Here is a 13,022-nt window from a genome sequence, read left to right on the forward strand (position 1 = left end):
CAGCGTCTGGACCTTGGCGTCCTCCATGGAGAGGTCCAGGAACTTCCCGTCGGCAAACACCAGGCCGTCCCTGGTCACCGCGGTGGTGGCAGCGGCGGGCGACAGGTCCTCGATGAAGGTGGTCTCACAGCAGTCCCCGGCCAGCCCGCCCTCGCCCCAGGCGCGCAGGACGCTCTCCGAGCACACCATGAGGTTGGGCCGAAACCGCGCGTCCACTCCCTGGGTCAGCGCGCTGGCGTTCAGCAGCTGCGGCGGACCTCCAGGCCCCCCCCCGGCCAGCCCCACGCAGTGCACCGCCCCGTCACACGACACCTGCTGCCCGGGCAGGTTGACCACCACGTGGCCCTGGTACTGCGGCGCAGAGTACACAGAGACCAGCCCCTCCCTGGGGTCCAGCCGCAGGCTGTGTGTGTTGATGAGGCCGTTCTGCCTGCAGCAGCCCTGGCCGGCCTCCTCTGTGCCCGCTGGCGAGGCTCTGCGCTGGGCCGCGCTGACCCTGTCCTCCCCTGGGCCCGGTCCTGGTCCTGGTTCAGGTTGGGCCTCCATCGCCGGGGGCGACTGCGCTCAGGTGAGACGGCTCTCCGCTCAAACCTCCACCTCACTGCAGGCTGCTCGAGACCCCGACAGGGCTGGAGTCATCCTCCTGTAGAGAGACAGAGAGTCAGGTCAACACACACACACACACACACACACACAGGGCTGGAGTCATCCTCCTGTAGAGAGACAGAGAGTCAGGTCAACACACACACACACACACACACACACACACAGGGCTGGAGTCATCCTCCTGTGGGAAACAGAATCACATGAACACAGACACAGCAACATCACACAACAAACACACACAACATACACACACACACACACTTTAGTCACGTCAACACAGAGTCAGGGTCGCTTCCTTCCACTCTAGAACCCTTACAGACAGACACAGCAAGAACCCTTACTTCCACTCTAGAACCCTTACAGACACAGCAAGAACCCTTACTTCCACTCTAGAACCCTTACAGACAGACACAGCAAGAACCCTTACTTCCACTCTAGAACCCTTACAGACACAGCAAGAACCCTTACTTCCACTCTAGAACCCTTACAGACAGACACAGCAAGAACCCTTACTTCCACTCTAGAACCCTTACAGACACAGCAAGAACCCTTACTTCCACTCTAGAACCCTAACAGACAGACACAGCAAGAACCCTTACTTCCACTCTACACAGCAAGAACCCTTACTTCCACTCTAGAACCCTTACAGACAGACACAGCAAGAACCCTTACTTCCACTCTAGAACCCTTTCAGACAGACACAGCAAGAACCCTTACTTCCACTCTAGAACCCTTACAGACACAGCAAGAACCCTTACTTCCACTCTAGAACCCTTACAGACAGACACAGCAAGAACCCTTACTTCCACTCTCTAGAACCCTTACAGACAGACACAGCAAGAACCCTTACTTCCACTCTAGAACCCTTACAGACACAGCAAGAACCCTTACTTCCTCTCTAGAACCCTTACAGACAGACACAGCAAGAACCCTTACTTCCACTCTAGAACCCTTACAGACACAGCAAGAACCCTTACTTCCACTCTAGAACCCTTACAGACAGACACAGCAAGAACCCTTACTTCCACTCTAGAACCCTTACAGACAGACACAGCAAGAACCCTTACTTCCACTCTAGAACCCTTACAGACACAGCAAGAACCCTTACTTCCACTCTAGAACCCTTACAGACAGACACAGCAAGAACCCTTACTTCCACTCTAGAACCCTTACAGACAGACACAGCAAGAACCCTTACTTCCACTCTAGAACCCTTACAGACAGACACAGCAAGAACCCTTTTTCTCTGTGGTGATGGAGATAATAAGGAAGAGTGGAACATAGTTTTACATTCATTTTATTTGTTAGGGAACGTGTACAATTTCAAACATAAATGTTGTCGTGTGATTGCCGTGTGCATTGTATACAATAACAATAAACGCAGGGCGGGGCGTGGCCATGTATAGCTGTGTGTAAACAATAGTAAATGCAGGACGGGGCGTGGCCATATATAGCTGTGTGTAAACAACAGTAAATGCAGGCGGGGCAATTCAGTGCCTTCAAGCTGGCCTCAGAACAACAGCATTCAGGGTTATGATACAGAGGATCCATTTCCTGGTTGTGTGTGTGTGTGTGTGTGTGTGTGTGTGTGTGTGTGTGTGTGTGTGTGTGTCTCTCTCTCACTCTCTCTCTTTCTCTCTCTCTGATGCTATGGATGTAATTTTCTGTGTTTGGACACTTTGGGTGTAAAATTGCGACAAACCAATTTTGATATGCATTAAAGTGTGCAGCAATGATATGAATCCATTAGTGTGTAAACAGGCTGTCCCATACTCTACATCAGCCGGCCTCCTATTAAGGGTCATTTCAGAGAGACGACAATGTTCGGTATGCTTATATGCTCTGGTCTTGTCTGGTCTCTTGTCATTTCAGTATAGCTCTCACACAGCATCCCAATGCTATGGCAACAACTGTACAGAAACACACCAACACTCATCCCAACATGGGGCGGAGTTGATACCAACACTAATCCCAACATGGGGCGGAGTTTATCCCAACATGGGGCGGAGTTTATCCCAATATGGGGCGGAGTTGATCTGGGATAACACTTATCCCAACATGGGGGGGAGTTTATCCCAACATGGGGCGGAGTTGATCTGGGAGTTGATGAATAAAAGTGGCTGCATCTGTGTGGAGAATAGAATAGAACAGTCAGAATAGAATCGACTGTCTAAAAACAGCACTCACTGATGCACTTATCCCTATTCTACTCTACCTTTTTTAATTGTCCTACAATTGTTAAGAGAATTGCTTTCAAAAGCTTAAACTGTTTACCATGTTGTTAGTCACTTTGGCTAAAAATGCGTCAGCCAAACGTAATGTAATGATTCCTATTCATGGGCAGTGGGGCTGATGGCAGGGTGACCCAACTGGGCCCGATTTATGAGGGAAATCCGGGGCTACATATCGTGGTCGCTCATCTAATATCTTCAGGAGTCTCATCCACATCTCATAACCTACATGTCAGGTTGTCATAGTCGTTAACACGTTCTCACTCATAACCTGCATGTCAGGTCGTCATCGTCGTTAACACTTTGTCACTCATAACTTGCATGTCAGGTCATCATAGTCGTTAACATGTTCTCAATGATAACCTGCATGTCAGGTCGTCATAGTCGTTAACATGTTCTCACTGATAACCTGCATGTCAGGTCATCATAGTCGTTAACACGTTCTCACCCATAACCTGCATGTCAGGTCATTATAGTTGTTAGCGTGTTTTCACTGATAACCTGCATGTCAGGTCGTCATAGTTGTTAACATCATATCCTCACTCATAACCTGTCAGGTCGTCATAGTCATTAACATGTTCTCACCCATAACCTGCATGTCAGGTCGTCATAGTTGTTAGCGTGTTCTCACTCATAACCTGCATGTCAGGTCATCATAGTCGTTAACATCATATCCTCACTCATAACCTGTCAGGTCGTCATAGTCGTTAGCGTGTTCTCACTCATAACCTGTCAGGTCGTCATAGTCGTTGACATCATATCCTCACTCATAACCTGTCAGGTCGTCATAGTCGTTGACATCATATCCTCACTCATAACCTGTCAGGTCGTCATAGTCGTTAGCGTGTTCTCACTCATAACCTGCATGTCAGGTCATCATAGTTGTTAACATCATATCCTCACTCATAACCTGTCAGGTCGTCATAGTCGTTAGCGTGTTCTCACTCATAATCTGTCAGGTCGTCATAGTCGTTGACATCATATCCTCACTCATAACCTGTCAGGTCGTCATAGTCGTTAGCATGTTCTCACTGGGGCTGTAGAGAGTGAGGAGCTGCGATCGCACAGTCCAGCCTGCTGGAGGGCTCAGCGAACATACAGCCATATCATGCTCATTGTCACAGTAATCAGTCCGGCCTCAAAACGTTACCGGCCGACAGGGAATTCTCCCGATTAACACTCGGCTACTGGCTTCTATTTTATCAGATTTCAAAGCAGATCAATTCTTCTGTGTGTGTGTGTGTGTGTTCATGTGTGTGGATGTGAGTGTGAGTGTGTGTGTGTGTGTGTGTGTCTGTGTGTATATATGAGTATGTGTTATGTGTGTGTGTATGTATATATGTGTGTGTGTGTGTATATGAGTATGTGTGTGTGTGTGTGTGTATGAGTGTGTGTGTGTGTGTGTGTGTGTGTGTGTGTGTGTGTGTGTGTGTGTGTGTGTGTGTGTGTGTGTGTGTGTGAGTAAAACCCTCTCCCCTTCCCCCAGGCCAGCATTACCAGACCAGGGCTGAGGAGGCCTGGAGGGACATCAAAGACCCGGAAAATCCAAACTCCAGCACCACTCACTTTCACTCACTCTCACTGCTATCCACACACACACACACACACACACACACACACACACACACACACACACACACACACACACACACACACACACACACACACACAGACAAACACACACACAGACACACACACACACACACACACACACAGACAAACACACACACAGACAAACACACACACACACACACACACACGCGCACACACACACACACACACACACACACACACACACACACACACAGAAGAACAGCTTCTTTCCTGAGGCAGTGAGGCAGCTGAACAATGCCGACCCGTTCCATGTCCCATCACACTAACTGCATTACGGTGCTGACTAACTGTGTGTGTGCAATCTAATACTTGCCTTGCTATATATCTTTGACTTGCTCTATGCTCTAACTGTGTGTGTGCAATCTAATACTTGCCTTGCTATATATCTTGCTCTATGCTCTAACTCAACAGTCTGCTTTCCTACCGTGTTAAAATGTACATCTGGTAGCAGAGTTTGAAGCAAAGATTCTAGAACAGAGCTCCGCTCTAGAATCTTTGGTTTGAAGCTAGGTGCACAGAAGAATTTGTGATGTAATAACAGATCATTCAAAGTTCTAACTAAAGCCAGATGACAAATGAAGCCCCCCAATAACTCTAATGCTCCCAGCCAATGATAGTCCAGCATATCACTTATACAGGTGCATCCCAGCCAATGATAGTCCAGCATATCACTTATACAGGTGCATCCCAGCCAATGATAGTCGGAATCTGAAATCTGTTGAGTGTGTGTGTGTGTGTACTGTATGTCATCTCAATTGTATTTCCTTCTCTACAGTGTTGTGTTGTGAGTGTTCTGGCTGTATGTGGGTGTATGTGTGTGTGTATGTGTGTGTGTATGTGTGTGTGGGTGTATGTGTGTGTGTATGTGGGTGTATGTGGTATGTATATGTGGGTATATGTGTGTGTATGTGGGTATTTCATGTGGAGTTTATTTTTTCATTTTGGCAAGTAGCCGTATAATAAGCGGGATAATGTCTGTAACGCCGGTCATTAACGGTAAAATAAGTCCGTTCAGGGCGAAGCAAGACCCCCTCCGCTGGCGTGTTCACCCTGTCGAGACTTATATTCCCGATAATGACGTTCCATACATTATCCCTAACATCTACCTACCTATCTACTTACCTATCTATCTATCTATCTATCTATCTATCTACTTACCTATCAATCTACTTTCCTATCTATCTATCTATCTATCTATCTATCTATCTATCTACTTTCCTATTTATCTATCTATCTATCTATCTATCTATCTATCTTACTTTGTTTTCTACAGCCAGGGATTGCCACAGTCCTCCTCCTCCATCTCACTGATCAGATAGGTCTGAACACAGAGTGCGCAGCATGACCAGCTGACTCCGGCCTCCCGCACCCGGCCTTCATCTGGCCCAGATCTGGTGCGGTACTGGCCCTTATCTGGTGCGGTACGTATCTGCTGTGGTACTGGCCCTTATCTGGTGTGGTTCCGGTCCTGATCTGGTGCGGTACTGGCCCTTATCTGGTGCGGTTCCGGTCCTGATCTGGCATGGTTCTGGTCCTTATCTGGTGCGGTACTGGCCCTTATCTGGTGCGGTTCCGGTCCTGATCTGGTGCAGTTCCGGTCCTGATCTGACACGGTTCCCAGGCTGGCTGCACTCTGGAGTGGCCCTCCTCTCCCTTCACAGCTGTCCTGCTGCGTGGGCATTCACAGAGAAGTGGACTCTGGCGTACGTGGGCATTCACAGAGAAGTGGACTCTGGCGTGCGTCCAGCTCTGCACACCTCATTCTGCTCTGTGCAGCAGTCCTACACGCCTCTGATGCAGAATGTGACGTCAGCCGCTGCCCAGGGGGTCTGACGGACATCACTCCCTTGCACATGCTGGCAGTGAATCGGTCCACATCTGGGGAACCCAGGCACTGCTACAGAACACAACCACTGCTACAGAACACAACCACTGCTCTAGAACATAGCTCCAGCTCCAGAATACAGCAAGTACTCCAGAACAAAGCGGTGGCTCTAGAGTAGTCACTGCCATAACACTGCCTATAGAACACAGACGCTGCTCTAGAAAACAGACGCTGCTCTAGAACACAGCCACTGCTCTAGAACACAACCGCTGCTCTAGAACACAGCCGCTGCTCTAGAACACAACCGCTGCTCTAGAACACAGCCGCCTTATCTGGTGCGGTTCCGGTCCCAATCTGGCATGGTTCCCAGGCTGGCTGCACTCTGAAGTGCCCCTCCTCTAGAACACTACCGCTGCTCTAGAACACAGCCGCTGCTCTAGAACACAGCCACTGCTCTAGAACACTGCCGCTGCTCTAGAACACTGCCGCTTAAATGCCACGGCGCAGATAGAGTGTCCATTCAGCCCTGTGTGCTCTGTGCTGCTCCCCGTGACCAATTAGCCGGATCAGTGATTGGGAAAGGGTCAAGGGGACTGTTGGGCTGTTGGCCCATGGTTCAAAGACCTTGTGAGCCAAAGCCGTGACCTTCTATTGTTTTGTTTAAAAGATCCAAGGGAAGTCAAATATGAAGGCATATGGCACAGAAGAGGATACGGTAGATCAGTATCGTTTAATCATAACTTGTTCTTCTTCACTTCAGTCATAAGACTACTTGAGTCAGTTGAGTGCAATAAAATACTACAGCCTATTGGCAATCAAGGTTTGACAATGAAGACACTTTTGAAAAGATTCACAATTAGTTTGGCAGCTTGAACCTGAAAACACAACTAAAGAAAATCATAGGTCGCTATTTCAGAACACCACACAACAGATTGTTTCTCTAGGTTGCAAGTTACAGTAAGCAACTGAGCTTAGGTGAGCAGGTTCTCTGAAGTAGGAAACTAGAGACTTAGGAAATCTTCCAGCCAGGATTCCTGCCAGCCAGAGGACATTAATTTGATCATGTGTGAAATGTCTTTGATTGTATAATCCAACAAATTCACTGAAGGTCAAAACACTATGTGTAGGCCTACTCATTGGCAAAACAAGGCATCACATCTGTACATGATAGGCATAGATAAATAATTGAAGAAAATAAATTGACTAAAAAATAGCCTATTTTGGCTTGGTCAAAGGCCTTGTTTTCTGTAAAGCAATCTCTGCTGACAATCAAGTTGTAGTCTCACTTGTTTATGTTTATAGATGTGCTTGACCGTTTGCTGCTCAACTTGTTAACAGTTTAAACGTTGGTTGTCACCAACTTTACCTTTTACACTTTTACAAGTCATATGATAGTCTAATTCTGCATTCGGGACAGGAAAGATACTGATCGCCTGCCAATTACGTACAAATTGGCTATCCACCCACTCGACCGCCAAGACAGTGGTTCGTTCGCCCGTGACACGTCCAAAGCGAGAGATAGCGCTATCCATGGTACTTAAGCGAACCGACTGCAAACCCAACGCCAGCGCAGATTTACTGAGAAAATGATGTGGGTATCTGCCGGGCATAAATAAAAACGTAAAATATCATTGGCGTTAAAATAAACGATTGTCATTAGACTATGGGTATTTTAAAATGATGGGATCAAATGACAAATGCATAGAATCGTGCAGCCTATGCCTTTCCGCAGTCCTCTCGAACCAGTCTGGAAAATCATTCAACAAACGCACGGCTGCTTCTGACAGAAGGAGAACAACGCACTCCTCTTCTACGCTGATCAGGAATGCATTATCAAGTGATATTTTATGCGTCTTCACGCAGAGTGCTTCACGCCCTGGTGACATCTTGGTGCATCACTCATTTGCTACAAGTTCGTGCTCTGACTAGTAAGGTAACATCACTTACCTTCCAAGGTGAAAGAGCGTTATGCGGCGAACTGATCCCGGAGAAACATAGATGGGGATGGGATTGCGGTTGTCAAGGTCTGCACATCCCCCAACACATTCTCACCGCTGTTGTCTATCCACCAATTACATCCACCACTGTCACAACACTCTGCTGGGATGATGCTCAAGTGCGGTGTGTCCGCTTTAATCTCTGGATAGTCCTCTTTTCATGAACAAGTCTCTTTGGGAAGGAATCCCTTTGCACCACACAACGCATTCGCAAGTAATGTCGAGGACGTGGGCCATTTGAGTCTCGCTCTCCGTTGGTGTGGTGTGTGGTGTATCTAACCACGCTGCACAAGGCAAACGATACACTGATCGTGCGCGCGGGTGTGTGTGCGCGCACACGCGCACCATGAGTACTGTGAGCGGACCCACGCGCGTGGATCTTTGTGGGCACTGTTTACGCTGGTGTGGTGCAGGCAGAGCTGCTGAGCTGTGTCAAGACACTCGAACCGACTCCACACCAATTATTTCACACCAGTTCACTCCCCGTGTTCAGAATGTGCCTTTAAACGACGGAGATTTCATTAACTTTGTGTTTGGATAGCCTTTGATCACCTCCAGCCGAATGATGAATTATCTCTGCTTTGATTCTGTCACGTTGTTTGAACGGGCACCTCTTCGCTTTTGAAAGTGTGCTGTAGCCACAATTTCAAAGAGCTTCGTGTGCCTCATTTGGGTTGGTTAAACCGGACTGCGCTCTCATTTGTTTGACGGTGCAATACATCGTGCTATGGTGTAACACTGTCCCCGTGTGTGCAATATGATATAGCGTGTTGATAAGCTAGCTTTATACAGTACACCGCAGGTTCAAGAGTCTACTACACAACTGCAGGTTGTTGGACGTGACTGTAGCAATTATAATTCAGTGTTGCACATTATATTTTGTATTTTCAAAATATGCCCTTAATTGTTTAACGCCTCTTTATTAGACTAAATTACTAACAACAACCAACAATTTTGGCATCAGGTATTTTTTCACCTCTGTAAAATTGCTTCCTTCATTAGTGTGGCAGTGTGGGGCTCAGTGTGGCATAAATACAGAGGTTTGCTTAATTTCAACAAAATATCTTTTTTAAATAAGTGAATAAAAAAACAGCCATCCTTTACTAGGTTGGTTCAGTGGATATGGCCGTGTGTTGCTTCTTTACCAGCTCTGGGACATCCTCCTCCTTCTCCATTCACTGAATCTGTTTCTTATAGGCCTACAGAAGGAAATCCTCACCAAACACATTCCAGTAGCCTATCTTTAAAGAAAATGAAGGACATAGTAGTAGGCCTACCATAAGGTCAGCATGATGGCATGTACTGTAGGACCTATTGGATGGTCAGCAGTCACCATTGGGAAACCAGCCTGAACAGCCAAGGCAATACAACACAGCTAGACTGCTCACGTTCTCTCACCACACTGGTGCTGTAACTTATTGATGAGATTGAATTGAAGAGTGTTTACCTTTGAAGTTCAGGGATTGATTTTGTAATTGGTAAAGATTCCAAATGATACTGTTGGTGGCTCACACTTCACTCTTTAATTGTGTGTCTAATGCAGCTGCTTTCAAGTGCTAACACAGTTACTGCCCACACATTAGAGACTTTATGGATTTGGGGAGGGTTGCACAACCATATCAGCTTCAGTCATCAATTCATGCAGCAAAAAGTGAAATAGTGACACTATTCATAGACTTAATCAGTAAGCCTAATCAATGACAGTTTTCTGATATTTCTAGGCTACATGTAGGCTATATCAACCTTTTCTGGCATTTTCTTTCCCTAATAACACACACACACACACACACATATTGACATCATATTGACAGCTGTAGATGATTTAGAAGTTTTGAACTGATCTTAGAATAGGCCTATTTGCTTGCTGTCAAAACAGGACATGAGATATAGCCGATTAGTCTACTTTGCTCATTGCACAACCTATCTAGTCTGTTTCATACAAGTGTGAGCCTTTCAGTTTCAACAATCATTTTCTGTAGCTGTAGCCAAGCCTTCAGAACTTGGCTCAGTTGATGAGCACTTCTCTACTCAGACAATTCCAGCACTCTGTTTCGTAGTTCCATCTTACTCGAGCAAGCAGTCAGACCATTCTCAAGTCAGCAGATCCTTGGCGATAGAGGGCACTATGTAACATTACAAAACGCGTTACGTTAGTCACCTCGGGATAAAGTCCGACCGAAGAAGAAGAAGAACGGAATTCCTACCTGTCACAGGGAGGGCTCCACTTACTGAAAGACGGCTAACAAAACATTTTCAGGCTGGGAAACGATACTTTACCACGCAGAAGGAAACTCACCCGGTTGAGGAGAGAAACGGCGAAGAAGGGGAAACCCTATAAAGCTGGAGGTAAATTATTGTTGCACATGTTTCGGGGATTTTAGACCGCACCTTTTCCGTACAACACGGTTCGTCATTTAGCTTGCTAGCTGGGATAACTATCACTTTCATATAAACCAGCCCCACTCATCATTAGCTTGCTAACCAGCTAGCTCTGCAACGTTCTCGTTAGCCTGTCGTTGTTAGCTGTCTTACGTCAAGTTTTGACAGTCGTCAAACATCTCATCGGGTTAGTTTTTACTGGCAACTGATCCACTTTTACGTGAGTTTGCTTGTCTGTGTATCTGTCATTAGCTATGTTTGACTCGAAGTGCCTAGAGTCGCATTGACAGCGCAACGCAATTTACTAGCTAACTTGCTAGCTAGCTAACTTTACTGTATGGTCTGAAGGCTTCTAGGGTTTAGCTAAGCGAGCCTCACATAATCTCCAAGTGCTGTGCTCATTAGCTAGCTAGCATCCTAGCTGCTAAGGGCTAACAAGCCAGATTTTCATTATGAAGTTTGGTTTGTCTGATGCAACCGGGAGTTTGTCAAAGTACATGCTATGCTAGAGGACGACTTTCTTATGCGACACTTTATGTGTCAGCCAGTGTATGATCGATGTCATAGTTGTGGCCATTTCGCCTCAACCAAATACTGACGTTATCATCGATAAGTGCTTTCGATACAGATGCAAGGTGTCCAGCCTTCCTACGTGAATTTGCTTCACTCGCTTGCTCTGGTGGGACAGCAGTTAGCTGGGTAACGTTACCTAACCAAGTGACGGCGATAACTCGCTAGGTCGTCTGTCAACGTACCAAGCGTTTGGAAAATCCGAAACTAATATACAGCATGCCACAAAATAAATCAGCCAGTGAAATGTTTCGTTACATGTGACTAACGTAGTGGGTACTTTGACCTATGCAGTCCATTACCGTTAGCTATGTAACATTACATTAACATTACCATTTGTAAATGGAAGATGTGGATGTGGACCTAAACTGCTGAGTCTGGCCGGAAATAACAGAACATTTGGGCAAATTCAGCAATTAATTTGTGAAAACTTTAATGGGGTTAGAATTCAGGGAATCCTGCCTTGTGAACAGCATTATTGTTTGTGCTCATATAAGACCATTTGATTGAGACTGCCCAAGTTGTTTTATATCAATATCCTACACAATCGCTGTACAGTCAAGACTCCTGCGATACAAGTTTTTTTTGCAAAAAAACTCATCGTTTGATTCCATGTGTTTTCTAACATATGTTGTCATTTCTTACTCACATACTGTGTAACAGTGGGTCAGAATGCAAAGAGAAATGGGAGAGTTTAATGTTCTGCACTGTTCAGCAGTGCTGTAGTGGTTTTACGTTAAACTGCTCAATGTAATTACTAGATTTATATCAGAAGTGTTTAGCTTTATGTTGTCATTCTGTCTCAGAGTGAAATTAAAGCATACATTAAAACCTTACTCCACATGAATCGTGGCTGCTCTCTGTCCCTCTCTCTCACACTCTTACACACCTTCTTACTTGGCATTTTATCTTCATCTTTCCTTACTGACACTTTATCACACCTGCATTCTCTCTCTCTCTCTCTCTCTCTCTCTCTCTCTCTCTCTCTCTCTCTCTCTCTTTCCCGTTAATCCCACTCAGTCTTCGTCCTTGTCTCCGTCTAAGCAGCTACCATGGTGGGCGAACGCCGCAACGGGAACCTGTTGGTGCAGCTGGGGCCGAGGCAGCAGGCCTACCCAGAGGAGCTGATCCGACAGCGGCGGACCCACGATGGGCTGATCGAGTACCTGATTCGCTGGACCCTGCTGGCCGTGGAGGATGGAACTGGCACCAGCAGCGCTGAGGCGGCCAGCAGTGGCAGCAGCGGTTCCGGGACGGGCGGATCCGGGGGTTCCACGTCGGGCGAGAGCAAGTCGGAGAACATCCTGATGTGGATGTCGACGGAGGACGTGTACGCTAACTGCCCCACGCTGCTGGGCAAACGCAAAGCCCCGGCCGCCCTGGTGGAGGAGGAGCGGCCGAGCAGCAGCGGGGGGGGCGTCGGCTCCTTCCGCCCGCCGGACGTCACCTTCGACGAGGTCGAGCTGTCGGACATGAAGACGGACGTGGTGAACCTGGTGCGGCGGGCGCGCAAGCAGATGGCCAAGACGAGCGAGTTCGCCATCAGCCTGACCCACACCATCCACGTACTCAGCGCCTACGCCAGCATCGGCTCTCTGGTCGGCGTCTTCAAGGAGACGGGCGCCCTCGACCTGCTCATGGAGCTGCTCTGCAACAAGGAGCGGCAGACCCGACGCAGCGCGGGCAAGATGCTCCGAGCTCTCGCCTCGCACGACGCAGGTACGCCACCGCTGCAGGCATGGCATCATGGGATAGATAGAGATGCAAACATGCACTGACACCCCCCCCCACTCCATAGAT

At 47.4% G+C, this 13,022-nt stretch overlaps 2 protein-coding genes across 2 annotated transcripts in view; one reads left to right on the forward strand and one right to left on the reverse strand.

Annotated features, from left to right (window-relative positions):
• syndig1 (synapse differentiation inducing 1) overlaps positions 1-611 on the reverse strand; it is a 38,872-nt gene extending 38,261 nt beyond the window's left edge. The window contains exon 1 of the mRNA XM_076285176.1: positions 1-611. This exon is cut by the window's left edge and continues 42 nt beyond it. Coding sequence (XP_076141291.1) covers positions 1-546 — 546 coding nt within the window. The 5' untranslated portion in view covers positions 547-611.
• A 9,774-nt stretch (positions 612-10,385) lies between these two features.
• Positions 10,386-13,022, forward strand: part of cul9 (cullin 9) — an 82,682-nt gene continuing 80,045 nt past the window's right edge. The window contains 2 exon segments of the mRNA XM_076286342.1: positions 10,386-10,619; positions 12,270-12,941. Of these exon segments, the coding sequence (XP_076142457.1) occupies positions 12,275-12,941 (667 nt within the window). The 5' untranslated portion in view covers positions 10,386-10,619; positions 12,270-12,274.

Source organism: Alosa pseudoharengus, unplaced genomic scaffold (genome assembly GCF_046254945.1).
Source record: "Alosa pseudoharengus isolate Yale_2024_CS ecotype anadromous, Long Island Sound unplaced genomic scaffold, YU_APseudo_1.1 YU_APseudo_1.1_scf_15, whole genome shotgun sequence".
Taxonomy (NCBI): Eukaryota; Metazoa; Chordata; class Actinopteri; order Clupeiformes; family Clupeidae; genus Alosa; species Alosa pseudoharengus.